A 23,812-nucleotide genomic window follows, 5' to 3' on the forward strand; every position below is an offset into this window, starting at 1 on the left:
AATCTTAAGCGATTTGTTTAGGTTTCACTTTTATACGTTTTAATGATTCGATATTGCGTATTCGCGTGATCATTATAGACGCATTCATCGGCGGCTGTAAAGAGAAGATCACAGATCTGTCCGTGTCTGCACGTTAAATCGAACATTTATAATCGAACAAATGTAATAAATTGCTGCATTAATTATCTTTACGCGATATTATACTGTTGGAAAATGATATTAAATTTGTATTTAATTTAATACATTTTACGTATCTCAAACGATCCACTCAAATTTATGTGTTAATTCAATACAAAATGAATATGATAGAAATTTAACATAAATATCATTTAAGAAGATAAACACAAAAAAGGTAATACTGACACAGTTTGTAAACAAATGATGGCAGCATTTTTTTCAGTAAAATTAACATTTATATGTTAAATTAACACATATTTTATTCATTCGTCTTAGAATTTATGTTTTAAAACATATTATTTTTATGCTGTTTATTCACTTACTGATAAATTGTGTTATTTTGACACAAAGAAATTTTGAATATGAAGAAATTTAACACAATTTAAATAACAGAATCACATTATGTTAAATTAACACGTGAATATGTTAAACAATTCAACACAAATATTCAGCATTTGAGTGAATCGTTTCCAAAACCAATACAAAATATTTTTTTACTAAAAAATCGATAATACACAGTATCATTAATTCTGCGTTAATATAATATAAAAACGTTTACAAGGCAAACGTTTTTATATATCAATTGTACCGAATTTACGAAAGTCACTTGTGAAGCCATTATCCGAAATTATTTCGCGTACGTGTGTACTACAACGAGCAAAGAATGATAGGTACCAGGGTTCCTCTCAAACGTTGATTCTCGAGATGTGTAGCGGGGTCCCTGGAGGCATGTCAGTTTCGATTATCCTCGGCTATCGTTAGGCCCCGTTCAGCGCGTGCTCGCTCGCGCGAACGCAGTCGCGGTCCTCGAAACGTCAGACTGTCGGGGCCGTAAATTTTTTCGCGGGCGCCCACCTCTCGTCATGCATATTCATGAATACTCGAACGTAATCGAACGCCGCGCGAGCGAGCCAACGTAGAAGGAGACGGCGGGGTCCTCGAGCGCTTCGATCAGCCGTCGACTCAATTCAAGAATGACGAGGGCCAACCATGAGAGCGTATATAGATAAGAGCGGCTCAAGGATCACTGCTCCTCTTGGCAAACCATGTCGTGGAATACCGAGAGACGGCCGTGCACTTTATGCGAATCCCGAGACGACACGCACGACATTCGATTCTTATCTCGCGAAGGACCGCCACGCAAAAAGTGCAGGACGAGCGCGACGCGGTGATGGCGTTTCCGAAACGGCTTACAGTATCGTGACATGATCGAATTTGGTTTCAAACAACTTCGATATCGATACCGGATACCGGCGGATCGCTCATTAAATATATCGATGTTCGCGCGGTCATCAAGCACCGATGTAAAAACTTATGAAAAGCCAGTTATCCATCTTAATTATTGCGGGATGCTCATTAAGGTACACAAGAGAGTCGCTACGGTGAGTCTTCATTTTTCAGTTGCAAAATAACTTCCCAAAGTGAAGTGAGAGGAAATTGCGACTCGTGACACGGATGAGGAACTTTTCTACCACGATGCTGGAGTCATGGTTCTTGCTCTCTGTCAAGTGTGAGTGAACGATGTGACAGCCGAAGGAATAACTTTTGTCACGAAGCTGGTGAGGAGTGGCGTGGTGTTCAAGAGCTCCGTGACACCGCCGATCCGCGAAGTGGAAGATCGTATCGTGTATGCGCGAGATAAGCTTGTCGAGTTATCTGTAATTAATCAATTTGCGTCTACCTGGCGGCAGCCTGGTAATTACGATTCTCCGTTTTATCGCGAATTATGAAACCATTCATCGCGCGGTTCCTGAGCGCGAGCGAGAACGGGGGACCATCTGTGGAAAGTAGACCGCGCCCCAATTCTACGATGAAAGGTCGTTACTGCCGAACAAAATGCCGCGCTTTTAAATGAAGGAAAACGAGGGGAAGCGCCCAATGGGACGGATGAGTGAATAATTTCAGTGGACACTCGAAAATCCCGACAACCACGCCCGTGACTTCGCGGAAATAGCAAATGTTAGGTGGTCCGTAAAAACTATCATTGCGAGATCTAGTATTTCGCGGGCGTACTTCGTCTCAGAACGATAAAGAAAAAAAAAAAGACAAGGAAGAGAGAGAAAGAATGAAAAAGAGAGAACGAGAAGAAGGAAGGGAGGAGAAAGTATAGATACTACAAACTAGAGAGGGGTGGAGGATCAACGCTAGCTTCGAGGGGTCATTATAGAACTTTCCTAGCTGGCGCGCCGTCTCTCCCTACTCGCTAATGCCAGACTGTCCGGATTGACTGATGCCAGGTCATTCAAAGCCTTCTAGATCGCTTCGTTGCCTCACTAACGTAGAAGTCGGGAAGATATTGCGCGATTGATGACAGCGTGCACCATTACAGAGTTGGCTTTCAAAAGCCATTAAAAATAGTAGCTGCGTCCAACGCGATTCGTGCAACAATCTAACCGAATCGAAACATTTATCAGGTTTTTTCTTCTTTATTCAATGAATACGCGGATGATCATCGTATATGGTCATTATAATTTAAAGGAGTTTGTATAGCTCTTTTTATTTTCCTAAGTTAGAATTGTGTCAGAACAGAAACATGTTTCGAATAAAATCATCGCAGAAAAGTTTATAGAAAAACATTTGTCTCCAATGACAAACGTTGTGCAATCTTGCGCTTTAATAAAGGCATTAAAATTCGTTTGATGCGCTTGATGCAAGTACACGAACAATGACGTAAGTGCATTACTTATTTTTCCTTGTGGAAAACCGCATCGCGGTAAAAAGATCTCCTTGACTCACCTGTGAGTACTCGGCGCATATGTCGATTGATGAAACGTAATTGACGACATCCTCGATGGTCCAGCGATTTACGGCTTGCCCATCGCCGCAAGGTATGTGGCCATAGAGAGTCGGACACCTGACCGGCGGAGGTGTGGTTGGTCTCGCGGTAGGTTTCGGTTTGGGGGATACGCTTTCGGATCTCCTTGTTTCCGTCCTTTGTCGCTTACGAGGTGCGAAACCACCGGGACTCGAAAGGTCCAAGGGACTCGTCACCCCCGTGTCTCTTTTGTTCGCGCCTACGTTTCAGAACAAAATAAAACATTGCTGTCTAATCTTCCTCAAAATTGATTAATAATATGCCACATGAACATACAACATAGCACATAAAATATCTTGTAACGAATTCGATTGGATGCACTCAGTATGCACTTGTAATAAAGCTGTCATACACAAATTGATGTAAAAACGTGTGTTTAATATAAATATAAAAGTGCATTAACCGAGAAATCCTCAATGTATTTTATTATGCTGTAAGTAAAATATATATTTCATAATTTGAAAAATTTGTATTTCATTTTTGCACAGATTAAATCAGTTTACGACTTTAACATACAGTGCGCACTAATGCTTCAAACCAAATTTGCTATTAAGAAGCATGGATTTTTATCTACGAATGCTTTGATCAATCTAGAATTGATTTTCTTTTATAAGAATAGGTTGAGTATCAAGGTATCAATCGATTATATATAAATGTTAAACAATTAAAAATTGAAGGCGCGTAAAAATTAGTACAAAGTCTATAATTTACGATTGAAAGATAATTCTGATTTCTTTTTTCAATCATAAAGTGATGTTGATCTCTATATAATATCATTTCTCCTCTATTTAAAAATATAGTATACTTAATTTTTATGACACTTACCTTTGAGATATGTTTCCAATTCTGCAGCGCTTTGTGCCGCATTGGCAGTTCGCACCATGTGCAAAAGAGCCTGGGTGGATGACATATCGATCATAGGCGGAAACACAGGACTGCCGAAGAGACTATCCTGCTTTTGCTCTTTCGGATCTTTGTTGGAGAGCGGTGAGGTCGTCGGGACAGTCGATGGTTGCGGAGCTCCTAACGGCGCCATTAGACCAACGAATGGCGTTGCTGCAGCCTTGAAGGCTGGAAACCTCGGGTCTAAACCCGGAGGATAACCGTTTCTTGGTGTGCTAAAGTAACTGAAATAATCAATCCTTAATCATTAACTTCTTATTATAAATATAAAAAAAAATACTCAATGCTACTATCACAATCGCACGTAAAAACATTTCAAATTTTTCAGACTCAAGAATATTTTTCTCATCTTTCATCAAATATAAAAAATGCTATTTTCGTAATAAACATGATGTATATGATATAATAAATTATGAGTTTTAATTTCTTGACATGACTCAATGCCAAACGAGAAAATAGATTCTTCTATTTTCCGATTCAGCGGATTATCTAGACGCCGATTAAATTTAGCAAAGCGCAAACAGATATGCTAAAGAATCGAACCTTCTTCTTCAAATAGCAAGGATCGCATTGTTAAAATCTATGTTCAACACTTAACTAAGTAATTAAATAATCATTTGATCTGTTTCCAACCATGTGCCAGAAGATACAAAGTTAAAAGTCAACGTACGACGCGACAACCGGTTTCGTGCAAGTACGTTAAGTCCCTCGAGTACTCTGTACGTCTTATGAATCTTAATCACACGAATTACCTATTTGCAGCCTTCAAGTCTTAATTCTTTTACATCGTCTCGCAGTGTTCGTCAATATACTTGCATGTTATGTTCCAACAAAAAATATTCAAAGACATTTGCAAAATCTTTCCTTAATCATACAAGACATTAAGACAAATTTTATGACACAGGCTCGATACAACAGTAATGAAGCAGTATTTGCATGTCAATTTTTAATTGGCATGTCAATGTATTTATTTACAAAGAAAATCGAAAGTGATGTTAGTATTGTAATGTGTGCCTTTCCGTAATGTTAATCTCGCAATCTATTTATAGGGATTATAATTCTACGATGAGTAATTAAAAGTGATCAATAAAATGAGATGGACGTACTCGTTGGGGTTGGCGTTGTTGTATTTGGCGGCGAGACTCCTCATGAAATCACTATAGTTTCGCCCCATCATCTGTTCCATGTGCTTGAGATGATGAGGTGGCGGTGGACCGTCAGGTCCTCCCAAGGGCGTAGCATTTGGCGGCGTCCCCGGGTGACTCGATGAAGAAGGCGTCACGCTCCTCGACGACGTCGAGTTATTGTCAGGCGTGAGTCGTTCCGTTTTAACCTGCAACGTGATAGAATTGCCTTTCTTTAAACGAGACATTACCGCGCGCAACCGGATGCAATAAAAAGGAGCAAAACGCGCAGCAATTAACCGGTAATATAATAAAAAGAATGGAGATATAAACGGAAGTATTAATTAGTAAACAACCAGGAAACACAACCCGGGTACGATAGAAGTGCGTTTAACACTATTTCATTTAACGCTAGAAAGGATAAATTAATAATATTTTCAAATGCAAGCTTTTTTTTATTAAGTACATTCACTTAAAACATTAGATTAATATAAATTATATGTATTTAAGATATATTCACAAAAACATTTTGTTATATTTCATCATAAAAAGAATATTCCACTTCAATTAATTTTATATTCAAACTTTAAATTCTGGAACAGTGTTTCGTTCGCGCATATACTTAGACGATATAAATAGGATTAATAATTTTAAATTGTTAAGTGTCCTCGCGTAAAGTTGCCAGCGGTATGTCTGCGGATTACTCATTTCATCTTATCCATGGCAACAATAATTTTACTATCTTTATTACCGCTGTGCTTTATGTTTGAATGTTGAAGGCCACAGCACAGAAACAATGCATCTTTAAAGAAAAAAAGAAACGTTTTAGCCTTTCCTCAACATTGTTTTCTGTGTGGAACTAAAAACTGCTACACGTTTAAAAAGATGCATTTAGAATATGTGGATAATAATACTAATGAATGATCAATCGAAAAATGACATAAATGACTACTTTCCATACGATTAGTTACACAGACAGAAAAATGTTCATTACAAATAATTAAAAATAAAAAAATAACGCGCGCAACACTGAATAACGAGTCGAGACAGATAATTATCAACGATAATTATTATTGCTTTTGTAATAAGACCAAGTCTATTGTATCACAGATTACCATGTTCTTGATTTACAGCCAGCGCGACTCTTTAACACTAATAAACAAGCTTCATTTGTATACACAAAAAATTGTTCCAACCTTCGAAGCTCAGTTATCAACGATGGACCACGCCTTCGACTGTGAAGGACGCTTATCGGCAGTTGCTGAGCACAATATGTCTCGCTCGGGCGAGATGCGTGGCGGTAGGAAATATCCCGGGTGCATTAATTCCCGGGAACAGATTGCATCTGAGATATGGTAATGAAGGCAACGCGTGGCGTAAGAGTTGACTCCTCTTCGCTCGGCACGGCGAGAGAGCGCGCCGTGACACTAAGAAGAACGAGACTCGATTGGCGTAGAATAGGGTTCCCGAGAGCGCAGTCCGAAGACCGCGGCAGAGGCTACGGTAAATCTCTTTCTCGCCTTCAGACCTCTTCCTGACAAGGGACCGCTTCAGGCTCAAGGCGCGGGCACGATTCTGTATATATACCTACATTTCGAATGAGTCTCGCTCGATGCGACCGATACGCGCAACCAGGTCTCGATAGAGAAAATACGTGAAGACATGACAACTGTACGAGCAAGAGAGCCTCGAAATTAAACCGATCGTTCTCTTTCAATATAATTAATCTTCATTCGACTGCAGTAGCTACATAAAACATACGTTGTTGAATAAAATAGCAATATAAACAGTTATAAATAAATAATTAATATCAATTTCCACATAAATATTTTGTACATATTTTAAACGAAATCTTAGCATTTTTTTTCTTTTTAATGGCTGCGTTCAGCTTTGTGACACAGCGTTATAAAATTCTTTAATATAAGATTGATTTTGTTGTCAGATCCCTTACGGAATCCAAATGTATAATAATCTAATCATATTAAAGAATTTTACAACAGTTGCAAAGTTGTTCTTTTTTTTTTTTTTGCTAAACGCAGCAAATATAAAAAAAAAGAATATCTCGCAACAAAAAATTGAGTTTTATATATAAGATACATGACGGTTTTTAATACTGTAAATTTTTTCGCATATTCTCTTTTTTTTTCTAAATAATCCCAAACGAGAGAGATTAATCTTCCTCCATTCTTACTCATCGAGTCTCTCAATTCGATTCTAGTGGATTACGGATGCCGAAAGTTATAAGTCACGATAAAGCTCGCCGCACGGGAGATTAATTTCTCGAGTTGCTACTATTCTTCGGAGAATACTATCTTTCCTATTCGTATAGCCTGCGGATCTGAGCTACGAGAAATTCTTGCGCGTCATGAATTGACTGTTCTTTTTACCAATGATGATCAATTTTTTACCATCGCAGCTCTAAGTATCGCTAAGCAATCGTCAAAGACTTCCCTTTTTATTCTTTCTTTTTTAAGTCAAGTCATTTACAGAAGCGCCCTGCCAGTCGACGGATGTCAGCGGCGGGATGACACTGCGGCTTTCGATGCGGTTGACATAGTTGCTGCATGGTTAGCTTTGAACGGGACTGGGACTCTCCGTGTACACGTGTTCGGGCTACCGCTCGAACTACAGGAGCGATGGACTCTCTCGTCGAGGATATCTCCCGAGACTAGCGCACGTGTCCCGAAGTGGTACGCGAACGCTCAAACACTCCACTTCACGGAAGAAGTCAAGCGGGTCTCTCTCAAAAAATTTGTACGACAAATCTCGCGTCCTTCTCGACGGAAGAAAAAAAAAGGAAAAAAGAATAAATAAAAATTCTGAACGACGTTCACTCACGCTACGTCAATACAGTAAGGTGAACGTCGTGTTTGCCTATGTGCGTAGAAGTTTTGTGTACCGTGTCAAAATTTAATTCCATCGTGGACTTTTTCGAAAATGGATAATCAGAGATGAAAGAGCAAAAGTACGATTCAAAGTATAGATATTAGATGTTTAATTACGGTGCAATTATAAAAAGGTTTTACTTACTTGGGTAGTATCGAGACCATTCTGGTTTTGTCGCCTCCTACCACGTGGAGGTCTGGGGGTTGCCGCACCGGACAGATGGGTGCCCTGAGGGCTTCCCCCTCTGGCGTCGACCGCTGTGTTTGCTGCCAGGGTGGCCCCGTCGTTGTTTTCCGTGTACGTACCTAAATCCGCCGCCTCTCCACGGTCGCCACCACGTGGTCCTGTACCCGTGGACACGTTCTCGCCCGACACCTCACCTGAAAATGAAACACACACACGAGGGGATATATCAAATTTCGATCCGCTTTTAAAAAGTATTAAGCGCGCGCGAGATCTTCGTCCCTAATATGCTTCTTAGCCCGCTCGATTTTATCAAGTTATATACGAAAGATTAAACCACATATTTCCAAGACACAAGACGCGATTTTAAGAAGCTATTAAGAGATTTCAAATGATCAGAGCAATGACCCTGGCAGAGCACACTCAACTCCAAATTTGGACTTTTGACGAGAAGATAAATTCGCCGTATTTCAACCATATTTGTGTCCCCTCAAGATGGCTCGAGTTTCGTAATAATGCGGCGGTCCTCGCGTCTTGCGTCGTAAAGCTTTCTGAACATCTCGCCGTGTAAACGGCGTCTTTCGACACAGAGGGAATTTAGAATGAAATACGTTAAGAGAAAAAGAGGGATAATCGTATAGGACACGATTGCACACGGTGGCGGTGCTAGCCATTCGCACGCGAGATTTACGCTCAATAAATGGCCTCGTCCTGGCGCCATTATCTTCTTGATCAGAGACGCGTATCTACCGACGTAGAGCGAAACGGAAAACAGCGTAAAGGCGCGGAGAACGAAGAGAACCGACGGGAGAATCGAGGAGGTCACTGTCCACTGCGACTACCTAACATATCCAATAAATTCTTGTCATCGTTAAACGCCTGGAATTTTATGGAGGTAGTAACTCGTCCGTACCGCCGAATTTACCGGCCGATACGATCGGCCGCGATTAATGCAGCGATGGTGCCAGCAACGGTGCCAGCAACGGTGTCGGGAGAAGATATGAGAACTTTGTATTTCGTAGCTCTTTTCGCGATATTTTGTACATCGGTATTTTCATTGCAACAAATCTTCTTTGCGTGCGATTATAATTTCATGTGGCGTTTCATTATATCAACTATTGTCCGCAACAAATATTTCACAGATAATTAATAACGTTAACCGTCTTCCATAGTAAGGTATAAGAGACTTTCAGTTACTGATTCGCGTTTGTCAGATTTTTGTCCCAAACATATCCACAATAACAAATGTCCTCGTAGTAAAATCGACAGCATCGGAAGTATGCAAACGGATACTGCGATTATTTTTATAATGCACCAAGTTAGCACCTCCGAAAGGCTCAGCTCGGTTGCTATCGGATTATATTCTACAATCCGGTTGTAGAAGCGGCTTCACGGCGTCGAGCGGAATACGGACCGAGGGTAGCGATCGTAAAAGCCACTTCTATGACACTCACTGCCAAATGTCTTCATTATTTCGAGTTAAAATATTTACAGCTGCCCATAAAAATTCCATTAGACACTGTTTGTTAGTAGGAAAACCATCGCCCTCCGAGAGGTGAGGCGCTCAAAGATCATGCTTTCGACGCACCTCGCCGTAAATGACATCCAAATAGTTATAAAATTGGAAAGTATGCGGGCAACAAACATTGTACGCATCGTTTCTTGACGAATTAGCCACAAGAACGATATAACGGTACATCAGACGATACATTTAACGAGAGGTTTTCGGAATATATAACTTAATCAATTTTGAATTAATTTCCATGAACGTCGTTGGCTGAATGATTTGTGGACTGCTAAAGATTTTATAGTAGCCTATTAATTACACAATAAAATGGAGGGAATGTAAAATACATGTTTCGATGAAAAGTATAACTACAATTTAACTTTATTAAGTTGTTGAAATCATAATGTGCCAGAGAAATATGAATTTCGAATTCCTTGAATATAAATTCCTGTTTAATAGGAATAAGAAGTATCAGGAGGATATATTGAGCATTATTTCAACATTTACCTCTTGACGGATTCTCTATAATCGTCGCGTTCCGCGTAACAGGATTTTTTTTCACATTTTCTCACGGTTTTTTTGCGAGTTGGCGGCGGTAGCGCTTCGATGGTGCATACGACAAACATCGTAACTTCAGGAACTTTCAAAGCAGGGAGTCATTGTTTAAAGATCGTCCGCGTCTTGTTGTCTAACTTTGGCTTAACGACATTTACATAGTGGTACAAAAATGATATGCAGCTGCATTCGTGGGATTAGTTAAGATTTGAACTGAGAGACAGAAATATACAGAAGAGTGCCTCTTCATTTTTGTACAATTTTGTCGCAAGAAAATACAAATATGTTATAAAGCAATATAATAGAGTTAACAATGCAATGAGATTTTCTGTAAAAATGTGACAAAGAGACGGTTAAAATAGTGTACACACAGATTTAGCCTAACAGTAAATATGTTTAATACTTACTCATTTAAGTATTTGTGAAAAAAGAGAAAAGGATAAAATTAACGGATTTTAGCCTAAATGATGGAACTTAATTTTTTTCTTATACGCTCTTACGATTCAAACATTAATTGAGTTATTAAATTTTCAAATGCGAGTTTAAAAGAGAGATTATAAAGAATTGTTTTGAAAAGAGTTTGAATTAATATTTCTCTCGTTTTTTTTCAGTAATATATTGCTAAATATATGGCACTGCATTTATCATTTAAAAATATTACAGATGAGTAGTTTACAATAAATAATATTTCCTGAAAAAGTTTATCAGAAGATTTCGTTGCGTGCAAACGAGGGATGTTAACAGCAGCGAAATACCTATGGTGAATACTGAGAGCTACGTAAAGTCCGAGTGTGAAATATCGTAACGACGTGTTAAAACGAACTAATGTGCAGCGCACGTATCTCCCATGACACACCCGCTTCGTGAAGCCCGCGCTTCGAGGTTGCATTCGCCAATGCAACCAAAATGCGACGCTTGAATCACGATACTTTGATGTCTCAATGACAAAGTGATAGATCAATTCATAAACTAAAAAAATAACAGACGAAATTCAAAATTTCTTTTTCCTTCTATTCGTCTCACGTCAGTATTTTTATTTTTAGTCCAACGCGACGTTTGACAGAAAACAGAAAGTATAACGTGGAAAATGTGCGTGAGAAAGAAAGCGATGAAAAGAACCCGCTGCTGTGCCGCACAAAAACAGTAGCTCGCTTCTTGATTTCAACCGATATATCGCGTATCTTGAGACACGCGTGTAATTTACCGGTTTAGTGAAGCTGCCTGGATGATAACTATTTCGTTCCCGGGCGAGACAGGTTTCCACGAGAAAGAAAGCCATCGGAAGACATCGAGATGGGACACCAGGAACTTATAGTAATCGCGTACAGCATAGTCATAAATTATCCAACGTGACCATGACTAAAATGAATTGACCTTCGAGGTCGCGTACGAAGTGCCGTCGCGACGGGAATAAAACCGGCGCGGCGGCCTCTCCGTTGGATCGCTGTTAATTATTCCAGCGTTAAGACTTTAAGAAATTTCACTGAGCTGGGAATTTTTCCACGATCTCGTGGACGAGATTAGAAGCGGACCGGAAAAGTTGTGTAATATACCACGCGATATAGGGATCGATCCAGCATCCATCTCTGGCACAGCGGAAAACGACAATAGGATGCTTCCGCGCGACGCATTGTTCAAAGAGTGACCTAAAGATTCATCAGCACGAGTTCTCATACATGTGAACACGTGTGAATTAACGTGTTTAATTGAAAAGTCGAAATACGAACGGAAAAACTGACTAGCAATAGTGTACTAAACTACATTGATAAAATCTAACGGACATTAAATTGTTTTTTTGCATATCGACATATTATTGATCAAATATGGTAAAAATTGCTATTTGCGAAGAGCATTGCATTACGCTCCATTAAACAGATAATATTTCAGATTAAAGAATTTAGTACTGCATCCGCTACTCAAAGTCGAAGTACTGTTCAACTTTCCCCTTCATACTCGCCCTTTTCCTTTTATAATATTAGCGTAACAACGATAGATCGAGTCTCACGGCTTTTCGATCGATCCGCTGAAAGCCGGATGCGGGCGCATACACGGCGTTTCTTCCGCTCGCAGCCGGCCTCAGCAAGGCTGGCCCACTACTACTCACATTCACTTCGCTGGCGCTGGAGCGAAGCGAGTGGGTCTTCGTGTGTGCATATGCGTGAAGTGTAAGCGTGTACGTCGTACGGACGCGTACGTCCGCATCCGGGGTCGGCCCGACGCTTAATGAACGATCAAACCCGGTTCTACGCGTCGCGCGGCGCGTAGTCCATCATTACGAGCTACTGCAGCGAGGAACATCGCCGTTCCTTTTTGTCCTCTCCGTTTTCATATGCCTGACTTTTCCCCCGCGATCTCGCATAGCAAGCTGCTGAATGAAAGATGATTCTATTTTTCCGCTACATGCGCGAATCATCTCCGGGATCCTGGCAATCCTGCTGAGTCAAACCAATTCAATAGTACCGCGAGCGATCTCATCTCGTTTGCGAAATAAAAAAACGCTGTAAATTTTCATTTCTGCCGCTAATGAAATATGCATTCAATGGAAATATGTCGTAGCTCTGAATGATTATAATTTTGTAATGAGAATTACAAAATTATAATTATTAAGTATTTTTAATCTTTGATTACAGAAACTAGACATTACAATAACATTACCGCGCAATTCACTTCTCCAAAGTAAATTAATCATTTATCTCCTTTGACAAAAATTTATGTTATTTGATAATTAAGTACAATATAATAATATAAAATTATTTCAGAAGAAATGATAATCAGTTATCGTTTTGAAAAGCATGCGGAGATCGTAACGTACGTAACATATTATATGTTACCGTCATCATTAATTATCACTGGTTTATCGCGACAGTTTATTGTCGTCTAATTTATAACTCATAATAGATATAACGATGATTGTAATTGACTTCAACGATCTTTAAAGGTTGCAAATGACAGTTCAAAGAGAGACCAGAATTACCAAAGCGGTGCACTATCGACTATTATTGCCCTTTTGCTGGATTAATTTTTCGAAATTCGCTGAAAGTTGTGACTAACTGGACCGAGAGTTACATGAGATAACTTAAGTTATGTAATAGTCACTTCAAAACAAATAACTATTAATGAAAAACTCTTGGAGCGACCGCAAACACCTTTTTTCTTTCGCATTATAAAGAAATAGATAAAAAAAATTATATTACATACATCATGTCGCTCCAAAAATAAAATAATTTCCTAAAAATAAAATAATAAATTTATCAAGTAGATCTAGTTGAGAAAATAAAAAGCACACGAATACCTTTAAAAAATATTATATAAAAGCGTTATCTTTCGTTGTGTTAAGATGGTCCTCTATAATTCCCATATATACCAAGACAAGAATAATACCTGCCATCCATGACGACCTTTAAAGGCCGGACCGGCGTGCGCGCGCGCGCGGCGAAGAGAGCGCGAGAGACCGAGAAGAGGCAGGAAGAGATTACTGTCGCGGCGTTAACACGATCAACGCCGTCAGCAACCAAGCGGTCGTTGCTGGATCTCCTCTTGGCCGCTGTAAACCCACCGTAAGTTATGCGCGACCGGGAGGGCCGTCTTGCGCGCCATTAAAGCGGGTTATGCCCATTTCAAGTGGAAAATCATAAGCACCGCAAATACGCCGTCATTACTGCAGACGCGCTACGAGCTCGCCACTTACTTTGTAATCATGACTAATGCATAATGTAGTAGCGACCGTGCCGCACACGCTCCTCACTCCGTCTATGCACGCGACTTCATGTGTGCACGCGTGCGTACACCTACGCGTACGCGCGTATGCGCACGCCGCCACCGAGCGCGATCTCGTCGGCGGTTACGCGAGGGTGCCTCCGGATACCAAGGTGGCCGATACCAAGGCACCCTTCGTGAAAAGTATTCAGAGGGAAAGAACGTGCTTACCGCGACGGTATCACGCGGAATTGGATCTTGCGGTATGACATGAACCAAGGACAGAAACGTAGTCGTTACGTGATACACCTAAAATTCCAAACGCGACGTTCAACCGTTTGGCGATGACCGAGGACGACCGACATCGCCAATTCATTGCTGAATTTTATTTCTGTACGATTCATATATGCGTGTCTTAATTAAACACAAGGAAGAGATTACTGTGTGAGGTCAGATGCGTATAAAGTAGCCCCTAAATTATCGATATTATTGCACAAATATTAGTGATCATCCGAAGGCTGTACTCAGCCTACTTGTCATAAATTATTTAAAGAAGGCATTAATAATATTGTAAAAAAAATAATAGTATAATAGAATATTGAGCATCTAGTGACTTATTAAGAATCATAAAAGATAGATTCTCCTATTGTAACGGTGTGAGAGAACTTTTCCTCTCGTTCGTCAAGCCTGTCCATCGATAACGGCCGCGGCTTCTAGTGAAATCACGTCTTTGTCCCTTCGATGCGTAACCTTGGTCGTGCAGAGAATGGTCGAAACAGCTGTTTCAAGTGGGAGGCCTCTCGCGAAACACAATGGCGTTCACGTGAGGCGCAAGCGTTTATTAGCCGACGCGGCTGGGGGGGAACGAGAGGACGTAGCGATTTATAACCAGCAACATAAGTAGCACCGGCACCAGCAACGGCCAAGAGACGGCAATAGCTGGACTCACCATGGCACGGCCCGAAGGTCGCGTGACGTCGATACGATTGCGTCTTATTAGGAGTCACCGCGTGTTCGACTTTACGTAGGAACGCGATGCTTGTGCGACAGCGGCTGGAGAGAAGATCCATCCATACGCTGCTTTTCATCGCCACTCTTCTTCATCTTCTCTTGTCTAGCTGTGCGTTTTCACGTGTACTACACTACGTTGTACACTTTAGTGTGATTTATAGGTCCATTTTCCTCTCAGCCTCTCGTCATCCTACGCCTTCCTGCCATTTCTTTTTCCTTCTACTTTTCCCAGAAGAAATTCGCTCGAAAAATAATAGATATCAGATTTACGTGAAATAATTTCTTGTTCCGTATATATACACGGAAATAAAATTTTCAACGCTGCAGCTAATCATTGCAGCATTGGTTTGCTGAAAGTATATAAGTTTGCAGCGAAAGAATTTATCACGAGTCAGAAATCTTTGACTCGTAACGTTTACAGTTAATTAAAATTGGTTACATGGCTAAAGTCTAGGTATCCACACGTTACAATTGAAATTTGGCTACCACACACAAATTCTTGCTGCTGTAACTAATCTTTTTTGTAAGCATGCCTAAATTGTATTTCACGTGGAACAGCGAAAAACGGTGTTTTCTTTAATAACTTCCTGGCAGGAACTAGTATTTATACATATATACGTCATTTCTATTTGTCGGTGCGTGCAAACGCTTATTTCACAACCAGAAAATTTTCAATACGATTTCCACGGAGAATCACGTACGCGCACGTATTACGCTGTACCTTTTATCTCCTGTTTTTACGATCCGCCTATACGTTTCCCCCTTTTCGCCTCCCTTGATGTGCGGTGTATGGTCTTTTATAGTCGCTCGTCAAGACATCGCGACGATGGTGACACTGTACGTTCGTCAGGATCGCGCACCTGCAAGGAGGTCAGGTTGCGCGACATTACACTCGGCCGCGAAAGCCTCTATTGAGAGGATGGCAGATGGATATACACTAGCATTAATTTATATGCGTAGAGTGATATTTCTTGAAACTACCGTTTTCATATTCGATAATTCTCAACTTGGATTCATAAGTGTAACTTTTTTAACTTTTTTTACGTAAACAATTAAAATCCTCATAATTTCTTTACAAGTTATATATATTCGATTTAAAAAGGACATATATCAATTTATGAGATCATTACTTTAAAGTTAATACCATTAAATTTTATGTTAATAAAAAATTTCGTTTTACGAGTCATTAAAAAATATCATGAGTATATAGAGGACTTGATGCTTCCCCGCAATTCCCTGAATTTCTAGCTGGTTCTCGCGTTCCCTTCGAAGTCAGAGCATCCAACGAGGACCCAGAGACTTGGGGTACAAGAAGAAGATATTCTTCCTGCGGTTCGCCGCTTGTTCCGCCGGTGGCAACGGGCGAGCGGTGACCTCCGTACCCCATGGGAGCAAGAAAGACAGAAGGACTTGAGAAGAGAGCACACACCGAGAAAGGGGCGAGAAGGATAAGAAGAAAGAAGAGAAAGAGAGAAGGAGTCAAGGTGCGTTCCTGCGTGACGTAGCTTTCGCAGGCCATCACGCATATGTTACCCTCCGCGAGGGACACATACGCGCTTACAATACGATCCGCGGGGTCATTCCACCGAGTCTTCTCGGACACCTCTTCAGCTTCACCGTCACCGCCATCGTCCCAGTTGTTATGAACTTTGTTCCACGTTCCTCATTCGCTATTTTCTCAATTGGGATCCTCTCTAAAGCCATGTCTTTTCTAAAATGCACCCGCGTGCACATGCGTTCATCATTCAGTTATTTTAGAGGAAGATTTCTCTTTAAATCTTTAAAAATATCGTCTTTTTTCTTTTACAATTTTATTACAAAAGTTGGGCGTAACTTTCGTATAATTTTCGTCGGACAAAGATCGGACAACGATGCTTCGACATGACAAACCAAATAGAAAGATTTTCATGGGGCTTTGTGATTTTCTCTTCTCTCTCCAAAAAATAACGTAAATAAACCTTCAGTGTGAACGTACGCTGTTTCATACATAAAAAAATGAAAATATTCTTACATGCAAAGAAAATTGCTTAGTTTTTCTCTTGCAACGAGAAGAATGCTCACACGATAAATCGAATTTACATGTCCAATACGCGATGGAAATCTTCCATTGCATTGAGTCGTACGTCTTGGCACCGTTTCTCTTCGTAGCTCTCTGTCTTTTTTCTTCCCGGACACGTACGTATAACAAGAGAGCGAAGCAGGTTGCGGGCGGATGACAAACAAAGAGCACCGTGACCTCGTCGCCTTGTGCGTGAGGTGCGATTAGCGCGAACGACTCTCTCGCGCGTGCGAGCGAGCAAACGAGTGAGCAAGCGAGTCGTCGGGTCGGTCGCAAAAGATGTGGGAGGAAGGCAAAGAGAAGGAAGCACGCGCTGATGAAGGAAGGATAGACGAAGGAAGGAAGAAGTCGAGTACGTAAGCTGACCAAAGGTCGAGTGCTGACCACGAGTCATCTCGGTTGCGACAACTCGCGCTGCTGTTAACTTTTGCGTGTCTCGCTTCCAATCTCGCTACGTTGTACAAAATGTAAACGTATCTTTCACGTGAGAATTCAAATTTTTCAAGAAAGATTGTCCAGGAACAAAGAAAGAATACTGCAAGAATACAAAACGGAAAGATAATAACATATATATGTATATATTCTTTCTATTATTTTTAATAATCTATATTAATGCTTTGGATTTATTTCTGAGAATCGATTAAAGTCGATACGCCTAAAGATATGAACAATTGAGCGAATATTTTTGAAAGGCAGACAGGTGACAGGTCGCGCGCACAGATGAAACACAAGACGACGACTACGTGCGCGATGAGCGATTAGTGTTAGATTATCTCACCTGCGAAGTCACCGAGAAGGTCAGAGCGTGACGATAGAAGAACGAGAAAAGAAGCGATGGACTGGAAGCGGGTACTTTACTCGATCAAAGGTCGAGTCTCGCGTATATAACTTGCCGTGGCATCGATAAACGAGTTCCCTATCGCGCTTTCCATTTTCGCTCGTGGAGATGGCATCTCGCCATATGGCGGATGAATGAGGCACATACGGGGAATTAACGTAAGAAGTTATTAACAAATGGATAGGTAACAAATAACAAGGCTATTAAATTCCTATTATTCCGCGCTAAGAAGTGTTTTGTTGATAAGCACAGAAAGAAAATATTACGAAGGAGTGGAATCATCATGAGGCTAAAAGATGAACGGTTAAATGCAATCGAATTATTGTAGAGGCTACAAAGTCAAAGTTAGCTACACGATGCGACGGAAACCGCAAATCTATAGCGGTGATAATATCGTCTCTATCACGAGCGATTATGATCATTAATTAACGCGTTCTCGCAGCATCATAAGTTTGATTTTTCTTCTCTCGTGTCAGCCATATATACATGCCGCTAATTGCCACGTGGCGCAGGTGACTGGAAGAACGGAACATCTCGACAATGAAGCTCAACAGGTTGCCAGCGGATAGCAGCGAGCTCGACTACTACCGTATGAACGGCAATTAGCACGGGCGATTCTTTCACGTATAACATCACCGAGGAAAAAACTTGAGGAAACGCGCATCCGCATGGAGAGTCTAAATCACTTCGTTGCCAAGTCCCACGACAAAAAGCGCAGTGGTTTCGCAAAACAATATGTGGCTATGGAATAAATTAACGCATTTCTAAGCGCATTGTTCATTAACATATTCCTCGTGCAACTGTCATCCCTCGATATTACACAGCCTGCAGTTTTACGAAACGATGGTCCGGAGAATTTTGCGGAGGACTGTACGCTACCGAGTCTCGGCAAGCAGTTAGCATTAGGCACGATGACGAAGAAGGCCAGGGACTCGGTGAGATGATAGCGAGCGCGTTCGCTGACGGCTCGCATCGGTCACACCGCAGGTGACTCGTCGCTGTCGGAGCCTGGCCTCTGCCCGACCTACGTACCTGATTCTATCCAGTGTCCTTCTCCGTCATCTCTAACTCTCATTTTCTCCCTCGTGCAGAACGCAAGAGATATCCGCGAACTTTACTAAACAACGAAGCCGTGAATATCTTATGTGTAGAAAAATTTTTTAAATCTTTCTTATAAAAAAACAGGATAAATCGTTATTTCTACCGTTAATTTTGAAGAAGATATATTGCACGTAGGTACATAATTTCTTATAAAAATTCTAAATTCTTGCGCAGGACACGAGAAATATGTAAACTATTGTTAATAAAAGAGCCAAGCTTTTTATGTATTAATATATAAGAATTCTCATCTTTTTCTTGCATCCTTGTTATAAATTCGCATCCACGCTGATTACAGGCTGGATATATTGCGCGTATAAATTCCTAGTTGACACGGGAAAACGCTACGCGCTCCGCTGTTCGAACGTCGGTGAACGTCGCCGAAGGACCTGCGACCTCTGTAAAGTTAATGATACGCGCGAGTGGATGATCCTTATATAGAGAGCGGCGGCAAAGCTACCCGCGTATGTGTGCTCGTCAGCACGCATCATTTCGAGTGATGTATTACTCACCGAGTGTCATCAGAAAACGGTTATGTGACCCTGGATAACTCCCGACGGTCATACACTCGCGGCCACCTCGCGCGAATCACGCGTATTTCGCGTCGCCATCGAGTATACATTTCGCTTCGTCAGCGTTAGCGAGCGGCCGGATCACAATTAATGCGGCTTCGCGAGCAATCGCGCGCCAGCTCAACCCTGCGAGAGCTTTATCTACGTGCGCGAGAATAAATAAAGCCGAACGGTACAACGAGTGTCTTTCACGTCCGGGATTTTTATTGTAGCATGAAGGAGTTGGGATATCGCCTTAAAGAGGCTCTTAACGAAGCCATAATACGCTGTAGCCATAGACAAAATACGTAACGGCAGTTGAATATCGATTCCCTTTGTAATTTTATAATTCTCGTTTGCGATTTTTATCTATTGTAATTAACGTTTCATTGATCATTAGAATAATGCGACAGAAAAATATAGTCTCTTGAAAAGAAGAATTTAGGCACATTATAGAAAAGGGTCTGATTTCATTAATTGGAAAAAAATGGACAAATCAGAATTTTATAACTAATTAAATCCACTATTATAATTCTAGTTGAAATAATCAGATTTTCAGTCATAATAATGACCGAAATTTTGACTAGTATAATCAGAATCTACTGGTTCTTTCGTTTTCAATCAGAAATTTTTCTCAGTACATTTATCTGCTTTTTGTTAATATCTTATAACACGATATGATCCAATTTACGAAACACAGCACTGTAGTAACCTTCTCTCAATCGTTTCTCTACCAAGACAATTTCCATAAATATTTGTCAACGTCTGAAAGGATTAAAATTCAAACGAGAGAATAAAATGTCATATATTTTTTCGGAAGGACATCGCTCTTCTTGTCTAAGAGAATTTCTCGGGTCGTGGCCACGTCCAGAAAAACGTGACCGATCCCATCGATTACAGTTTCGTTCGACGATATCATAGTCCAGCTAATTAATCGCGAGCATGTCGCACGTACGTTCGCTTCTCGATGTAGGAGAATGTAGGTATAGTACGTGGTCGTAGAACGACGGGCCACCCACGACAGGCCATATCGTCGGCAAACGCAAATTAGCGACTTATCGTACCACTAAGGTCGTTAGGCTTCTCGGCCAGTTGAACTGCGCGAAATTCAAAGAGCAGATTTTGTGATTACGGTTTAAAAACCGTCGATAACGACGGAGTACTGTAGATGTTATAAAACTTCGTATATCTGCGAAGTATGAATTCTTTTTTCTGCTTCTGCAGAAGAATGCCAAATCCCTTAAAACTATAGAAATTAATTCCTTAAAATGAACTAACTACGAACATATAATATTATTCTTCTAATTTCCTCACTAAATAGAGACATACAATTTTTTTAAATGTATTTTTTTATATCAGAGATAAATTTCTTTCAAAAAATCATTATCATATAATGTTCCATTAACCTCTTCGTGAATATACTTGTTACACATCCGACATTCATATTTGATTAATCGAGACCTATCCACGACACAAAAGAAAAAAGTTTGCAAACTGAGTGCTTCTGTAACGCGTGGGCGTGTAGATAACTGCAGAAGCGACTAAATCGATTTACTGTGTCGGAATCACACGGGCGTTGGTTCGTAAAATAAATCACGCGTAGTAAAGTGGAAAGACTAGTTTCTTTCGTAAGATTTCGGATACACCCGGTACAAAAGTTACCTGGGGCCGGGTCTCGAAATTCTCCCTGACCCGAGGATAGAAGAGAGGTCCAAAGGTCGGCGGGCGAGGAATGTGTCGAGAGACCAGATTATACTTCGCTAATGAACTTCTGCGCCTTCGGCGTTCTCCAGGTAACGATGCCGAGAAAAATCAGAATCATCGTCTCGGCGCTTGTTTTCTATTACAAGGGTCGAACAAATAAAAGCTTAAGTGCGAGAGACTAACCAATAAGTTTTCGAATTCCAGCGATCACTCAATTTTACCTGCTGCCATACATGTGGAGAGCTCTCTATCTTTTTCACGATACGAGAGTACGATAGAAGAATTAATAGATCTATCGATAAATTTTTAATTACGAGCTATATATTGATAAGTACTCCTAATTATGAATTAAATAAAAAAAACGACGATTGGTGATAGATTATTTAAATTTTTCATTTGCGTATTAGTATTTACGTACTCTACCGCGATCTCAACGAAATATTTTTTTTCTATCGTTAGTGATTTCAGTGCTTTTAGATTTTACCACCGAACGCAGGGACGTAATTCGGTGCCCTTCCGGAACCGCGATCTTCATTTGAAACGCCTTTAATTTTCCCTCCAAGAACGCTCAAAACTTCAATCACATGTAAAATCATCCATAAGCTACATAAAAAAAAAAATGTTTTATCGCGAATTTCTCATCCAATAAGATCAAACGATGGAATGTCTACTATGAAGATGTTTGATAAGAAACCCGTTAATCGGCGAATTTCAACGCGATATAATCATCAATGTTATTTTTAATTACTTCAATGACGCAAGTCGTCTCATTATAGATACAGCAAAGACGCTTCATCAGATATAGATGTCTAATACTAGCGTGGTCACGTTTTGATATCAAGAATTGATATCCATCGGAATGTATTAGCATGCCATTCAAATACATATAACATACTTAGTGTCAATGAGAGAAATTAGCAATAGATTTAATATAAAATACACAAGCTTCATGGATGCAACAAAATTATTAAAAAATTCGTAACGTTTGAGGAACACTTCGAAAATTGAACTCAAACCCAGTATATTTATCCAAATTTCAATTATTCTCGAAATATTTTCCAAGCACCTCAGACTTTTTAATATAACTGTATCGTATCCAAGAGGTCAAAAATTATAAAAAACACATTATTAAAACATTATTCCTTTTACTTATACCTTTTTGAGTAGATGAGCCCCTTTTTAAAATCCTAAGCATCTTCAAGACTAAATTAAAATAAAAATAGTTTTATGGCCTTAAAATAAATCAAATATACGATAAAAACATTGTGTATTTGTGTTGGAAACGATCTACTCATGTTCTTAACTGTTTGTATTAAATTTTTTAACATATTCGAGTGTTGATTTAACATAATGTGATTATGTTGTTTAAAGATTTTGTGTTATATTAATATTCAATTTTTCTTAGTATCAAAATGACATAATTTATGAGTAAATAAATAAGTAACATAAAAATAATGTGTTTTAAAACATAAATTCTAAGATGAATGAATGAAATACTTGTTAATTTAACATATCATAAATGTTAATTATACTAAAAAAATATATTTCCACAGTTTGTTTACAACTGTGTTTTCAAACTTACCATTCATCTTATGTTAAGTGAACACAAAAATTTGAGTGGACCATTTTGAACATGTAAAATGTGTTATATTTGACACGAATTTTCCAACAGTGTATGTAAAATGTTTATATAAGCCTCCGTGGTTGTTAGTACAAAGAAAGTTAAGTACTACATAGTTTGTACTTGACTTCCAGAGACATACTCAGGAGGACTCAAATTCAGAAATGTGTGTAGTTAACAATTCAAATAAAGTATAGTTAACTTCGTTAGTAAGTATATTACAATTATTTACAAATTATATTTTATAGTCTTATAAATATATATCATTTATGCACTAACAACCGCGGAGACTCATATAGATATTTACTTATATTCAGTCTTCAAAAGAAAAATCGTAGAGAATTTCCAGACGGCATTAGGCAAATGAAAGCCCGAGCAATTAAATTCTCACTGGAAGGCAGACATATGTTACCACATGTCTGACGCGGCGGTCACGGTGATCGCGACCTCGAGATCGTTGATATCGCACATTACGCGACAAATCGTCGGCCTTCGTATGCGCAACTCTGTCGTAACGAGAGATTTGCCGATTCGCCCATTGTATCGGTGCATCGAGCCGCGTTAACCGCGTTCCAAGGCCCAATGACGTGGAATTTATTGCCAGGACGCGGACGTGAGCATCAGAGCTCGCAGAAAAAGAGATATGTTTATCGCTCAAACGTTTCATTGAACAAATAAACAAAATTGGGATGAATTATTTGCTATATTAGCAAATATTTTTGCTTATGTTCGCAATTTAAATCTCCAAAGTCGGAAAAATGCAGAAAATTTTAGCAACATATTAAGAGAGACTCGTCGACTTTTTGAACATTTTTTCAGTAAAAGAGAAATTTTTTGAACTTCGCTGTAGATTATTTTTGGAAAAATTAACGAGTATAAAAGTTAAAGAAATTATATTACATTCTTTCCATGCGGACGATCTTTCCAATGAGAAAAAGACTCTTCGTCATGCAATAATAGTATATATTTGCATTTTCTACTATTTTTGTTCTCTGTGACTTTGCGAGAGGAAGCTACCGATCGAGAGGAGAAACATTTTCGCTCGCTTATCTCGTCACGATGATCTGCCGACGGATACCGCATG

At 39.8% G+C, this 23,812-nt stretch overlaps 1 protein-coding gene across 1 annotated transcript in view; it reads right to left on the reverse strand.

Moving 5' to 3' along the window:
- The window catches only part of LOC108722757 (uncharacterized), a 115,309-nt gene that overhangs the window by 41,217 nt on the left and 50,280 nt on the right, over window positions 1–23,812 (reverse strand). The window contains exons 3-6 of the mRNA XM_018448039.1: window positions 8,050–8,285; window positions 5,002–5,228; window positions 3,818–4,119; window positions 2,914–3,191 (exon numbers count right to left, since the gene is read on the reverse strand). Of these exons, the coding sequence (XP_018303541.1) occupies window positions 2,914–3,191; window positions 3,818–4,119; window positions 5,002–5,228; window positions 8,050–8,285 (1,043 nt within the window). The remainder of the gene's footprint in view (window positions 1–2,913; window positions 3,192–3,817; window positions 4,120–5,001; window positions 5,229–8,049; window positions 8,286–23,812) is intronic.

The sequence above is a fragment of the Mycetomoellerius zeteki genome, unplaced genomic scaffold (assembly GCF_001594055.1).
Source record: "Mycetomoellerius zeteki isolate Tzet28-1 unplaced genomic scaffold, Tzet1.0 scaffold218, whole genome shotgun sequence".
NCBI classification, from domain to species: domain Eukaryota; kingdom Metazoa; phylum Arthropoda; class Insecta; order Hymenoptera; family Formicidae; genus Mycetomoellerius; species Mycetomoellerius zeteki.